A 5,424-nucleotide genomic window follows, 5' to 3' on the forward strand; every position below is an offset into this window, starting at 1 on the left:
ATTACTACTATAAAACAATAAATAGGTCCACTGTGGCATCCATCTGTAACATGGAGTGTATCAACCGGCATTAAATCACCTAAACTACTGTATAAAACCAATCGTGTTTTTAATTAATTTTGTTTCTTTGAAATTCATATTCGAAAAAAAGCCCATACTACCTTGAAAAAATGCCAAGAGATGGGCTTCTTTTCGAGGCTACTTTTGCAAACCTAAAGAGGGGGGGCTTCAATAGAGATGGGCTTCTTCTTGAGATTACGTACATTGGGCTTCTATTCGAGGTTTTACGGTATTGGCAATAAATTGTATATTTCATGTTCATATACTGTACTGTTTCTTCTTTCAACAATTTTACTTTTATTCAATCATGCTTATAATCAATAAAAGGTTTAGGTCTTACTGTGGACTGTTCGACATCAGGTTAGCAGTGCAGGGGTGGAGTTAGAGGAGGGGGCGGCCCAGCCCCGGTTCCCTTTTTTGAGGAGTTAAAAAAAAAAAAAAAAACGAAAAAAAAAAGAAAGAAAAAGAAAAAAATGATAGACCAGAACGCCTCAAATGTTATTTTCGATCGTCTAAAACACAAAAATTTGGAAGGGGCATGCCCCGGACCCCCTAGGATGGTGTTGTCTCGTCCGGCCCAACTTTTGGCCCCACCCCCCTTTTGGACATCTCTGGATCCGCCCCTGCAGTGTACTGCATGAGAATAAGGATGGTGAAAACGTTATCAGACGACGAGGGCAGCATTACAAATAACAACACATAGGTAGGATAAGACAAAACTTTATTGTCAAAATATTAGAATTCAAAAGAGAATTCGTTCATTATTGATAGATTACAACCTCAGTCCAGGTTATCAAATGTCTTATTACAAATTCCTTTTTTTTATATTTAATATCTTCTATAAATTAATATTTTATAAATACAGGCACAGTCTACTTAAGCAAGTTTAACTCTATTTTCACAAATTTATTTTTTCCATTTTAATTTAACTAAGTTAAAGATCTAGCTGAATTTTCATCTTTTTTTCTTTTCTTTTTAATTGTATGTACTGGGGGTCCATATTGATCAGCTCTGGTTACCATAGTTACCCTTAATCAAAAACAAAAAACATGTGACATGCCTGAATATGGTCAAGATAACACCATCACATCATGACCATATATAGGCACATCATGACTATATATGGCCATACAGACACAATTTTAGAGCAGACAGATCTTCACCAACCTGTGACTACATCCTAGTTCATAGGCTCTTTCAAGGACTTCTTCCCCTTCATCAGGTATAAATATTTGTTGACCACAAACTGCACATATGTTAGCTTCTAATGTTCTTCCTGGCAGGCCAGTTTTTGTATAATACTAAACAAAATTAAACATAAACGCAAACTATTTATACCAACACAACCAACGGTAAACCAAAGCTGGAAAGGCGAGATTTTTTTATTTCTTCTTTCGCGTACTTGTTTTTTTTAAAGATCATGGGAGGAGGGCGGAATACAGAGGCGTAACTACTGCAGGTTCGGCAGGTTCACCGAACCTGGGCCCCCGAACTGCAGAAGCCCCTGATCTATAAGGGTTCGCCACCTTAAACGAAATCCAATAAAGCAATGTATACATAAAAATCTAGGTTGATAGTATTTGTCTTTATATAATAATGCACATTATAAATTAGAATTAATCACTTATACATGCCTAACACAGTGGCGTATACTATCACAGGTTCTGGCGGTTTATTGAACCTGTGTTTCCGATCTTCAAGGGTCCCCTATCTTTGCAGGCCCATCCTTATAAACAAAATCTAATAAAGCAATGCATAGAAAAATCTTGATTGATAATATTTATCTTTATACTTATACTGGACTTTATAATTTAAGATTGTTAATAACTTAACTTCAAAATAATCGATTATACATGCCCAAGCCCCTAGTTGTAAAAATTGTCACTCAAACGCCGACATCATCATGTCACAGTGAAACAGATTGTCATCAGGCATGCATTAAATCCTAACCAATAAATTGACCTATCTTTTCTCTCTAATGTAAAGACTTTACCGCTGATGTTTGCTGGGGCAGGGAAGGATTTTTTTGGGGGGGGGGGGAACTGGGAAAGAAGAAAGAAAGAAAGAAAGAAAAAAATAAAGAAAGAAAGTAACTGATCGCCCAAAACACCTCAGATGTTATTTTTGGGTGTCTCGAAAACAAAAATTTTGCGGATCCCCTTGTGTTGAGTTGTCTTGATAGGCCTCACTTTCGGCCAACCTTTCGGACATCTTTGAAATAATGTCCGATGGGAGCACATATATATGGCTTAGATTAATTTAGTAAAAATATGATATATGGTATACAGTATATAATAATACTTTAGTAATCAATTTTCCTGCCCCTAAGACTAAGATTCTGGATTGTGCCCCGCGGATCATTACTTTATATAAATTGTACAATTTTGGTTTCATAAATAGGTTCGCGCCCGGAATGATGTATTCGTATGGATTACTTCAGTAAAAGAGTAGTAATTAATTGCTAATTTATACATCCAGGGCCCAACGATACTCTCGAACCAGGGCCCCTCAGAACCTAGTTACACTACTGGTGAATGTAAAATGGGATGGTTAAATGCTTCAAAATTATAATTAAGAAAAAATATCATATTTTATCTTTGGAGTTTTCAAGTCAGCGGAGGGCGTAAAAAAATTTTTAAAAAACCTAATTTTTTTTTTTTTAAATTTCCATTTTTTGTGGCAGGGGGTGCGCTAATTGGCCAAAAATAAAATTTTATTTTTATTCCAAATCATCAATATTTGCATTCGGCGGGTTCGCTAAACAAAGTATAAAAAAAGTCTCACCTAAGTTAATTTAAAGGAATTCACAGAAATTAAATGAATCTTTCAAATACATACAATAAAATAAAGTTGTGACATACATACACATAATACAAAAATACATAATAAATTACAGAGCATATGTTCGAAGTCAATGATAATATACTGATAAGTCTATATAATATGCAATAAAGAGATGCTATATTATTTATTATTTCAAAGACTTGGTACATTTACAAAAAAAAATAGAAAGAAAAAAAAACACTTAAAAAAACCCCAAAAATATAGAAAAGAATGCCCATGCACAAATAAATCGCAAATCAATAGAAATTTTCGAATGATAATAATGAACTATATTAAATGTATGTTAATGTTTGTATGGTTCATATCTTATATTAAACTTTGCAAATATCACAAATACTTAATTGCTTTTTTTTATATTTTAGTGAAAATAATATAGAGAACAATACCCCTATATGAGCTGCCATAAATTCTGTAACAATTTCAGCAAAATCACGACCAAGCACTCCATAATAAAGACCATAGAACAGCAGCAACACCCCACAATCCATCGCAGATTCAGTCCGAACCAGAAATAGAAAATTCAAATTAAGTAAAGTGCCCATAACTATACTATAGCCAGCAATCCCCAATGCATAGCTTAGCTTGTACAGGATATAGAACCACTTGTACACTAGCCTAGAAGATAAAAAACAACAAAAATTCAATGTATAAAGGTTTCATGACATGGGCTTGCCATGTGAAACCAGACATACAAAATATAAGAAAATACAAATTGCACAATAAATAACAAGCTTATAACAGTAAGTTAAAAAAGTTAGAAACACTAAACACTTAATCTAAATAATGAAATTATAAATTAAATTCATTGTTATAAAGAAAAACTGAGTTGTTGAAAACAAAATTTCTAGATCTGGATGAGCTGTTATTAATTGGACAGAGTTTGCCGGATTTGTTAGCAATATATAAGTGATTTATTCGATGTGATGCATCTTTGATTACTGTATCATGCTTATTGAGTACAGTCTTATTATAAAAGTTTGTTCATATTCTTCACATTAAAAGCTTCAACAATTAATAATATTAAAAATAATTGAATATTTATATAGCGCCAATTCCAAATTATATGATCCAATGACCGGGGTAGTAATGTGAAGCGCTTAGAGGCCTTGTAGAGGCATGAAGCTCTATATAAGAACGACATATTATTATTTTTATTATTATCAAAGGTGCTGAGCATTATTGATGTTAACCCTGGTCATCAGATAACATACAATGACAAACTAGCACACAAAGTGCAACCTTCTCTGCTCCCTGGGGAGTATAAATAGTCTTGCGTTACTTTCTTAGTCCCAGGTACCTATTTATACTCCTGGGTAGAGAGAGACAAACGTGGATGAAGTGCCTTGCCCAAAGACACAAGCGACTTGCACTGCGAGAGTTTTGAACCCCTGATCCCCTTTGAACCCCTGTAGCTTGGACTCCCGAGGTTGGGAGCCCAAGCTACAACTGATGCACCAACCACTTCTTAAAATGATGGGAATGGACTTACTATTGCCACACCTACTACTTACATGCTGCTACATTCTTTATGTTAAATTACTCAGTTTAACAATTAGCAACAATTACGCTGGTGTTGGAAGGCAAGCCTCATATATTGCTACAAAATGCGATTTACGAGTCGAGTGGCCGAGCGGTAAGACAGGGGCGCCGCTAGCTACAGCCTTAACATCGGCGCTAGTTCCAGCCGCTCCTCGCCCATGGTTCGGTTGGTAGAACCAAGTCTTCTCGGATAAGGACTTAAAATGGAGGTCCAGTGTATACATCTGGCTCGTGTGCACTTTAAAGAACCCATTGCATCTTTCGGAAGAGTAGGGGGTTCAGCCCCTGTCGTTGTGGAATGATGTGAACATGTAACTACCAAAATGCGCCTTTTTACAGCAGCTAGGTAGTCACAGACCACGCCCATACGCAATTCAGCACAATGACGCTGCAAGTTATGGGTTATTCTCCTACATTTACCTTTTATATTTTTAAAATTTATAACTGCAAAACAATATAATGCTGAAAATTACGAAATTCAAATTATGTTTCCCGCAAGACAATAGTCTACTGGACATCAAGAAGCCCTACACAGCTTACCTAGGAGTGTTGCCAGGCAATGGTTTACGTGTGGCTTTGAAGATGATGTATCCAGTAATGATGCTAAAAACAATCCAAGTGACAAGAAAGCGCCACCAATGTGCGTTGATTGTAAAGAAAAATGGAATAAGCCACATTCCTAGTAAGGTGACAGCCTGAAAAAAAGAATTAAATACATGAATATGAACACATATCAGGAAGTGGAAGTTAAAAATTTAATGATTTTGTATACAAATGTCAGAGAAAAGCTAATGCACAGAAAAATATAAATTACAATAACAACGAAGCCTCTATCCTCATTACCAGCAGTCTGTTTCCAGGGGCAGATCCAAAAGTGTGTTTTGGGGGGGGGGGTTGGGAGAGTGGGCATGGAGACCTCCCATTCCCCTTATGGATCTGCTCCTGGTTTCCATGACAAAAGAATAAGATGAACTTTTTTTA

General features: G+C 35.7%; 1 protein-coding gene across 1 annotated transcript; it reads right to left on the reverse strand.

Annotated features, from left to right (window-relative positions):
* Positions 1–1,195: 1,195 nt before the first annotated feature.
* Positions 1,196–5,144, reverse strand: LOC117107121 (RING finger protein 121-like; the record flags this gene model as incomplete). The annotated part of the gene is made up of 3 exons (XM_033248682.1): positions 1,196–1,361; positions 3,291–3,519; positions 4,984–5,144. Coding segments are annotated over 3 exons (549 nt in total), but the record flags the coding sequence as incomplete, so codon positions are not given.
* Between the last annotated feature and the right edge of the window lie 280 nt (positions 5,145–5,424).

Source organism: Anneissia japonica, unplaced genomic scaffold (genome assembly GCF_011630105.1).
Source record: "Anneissia japonica isolate Jap-2015-1 unplaced genomic scaffold, ASM1163010v1 scaffold288086_len102548_cov183, whole genome shotgun sequence".
Lineage (NCBI taxonomy): Eukaryota > Metazoa > Echinodermata > Crinoidea > Comatulida > Comatulidae > Anneissia > Anneissia japonica.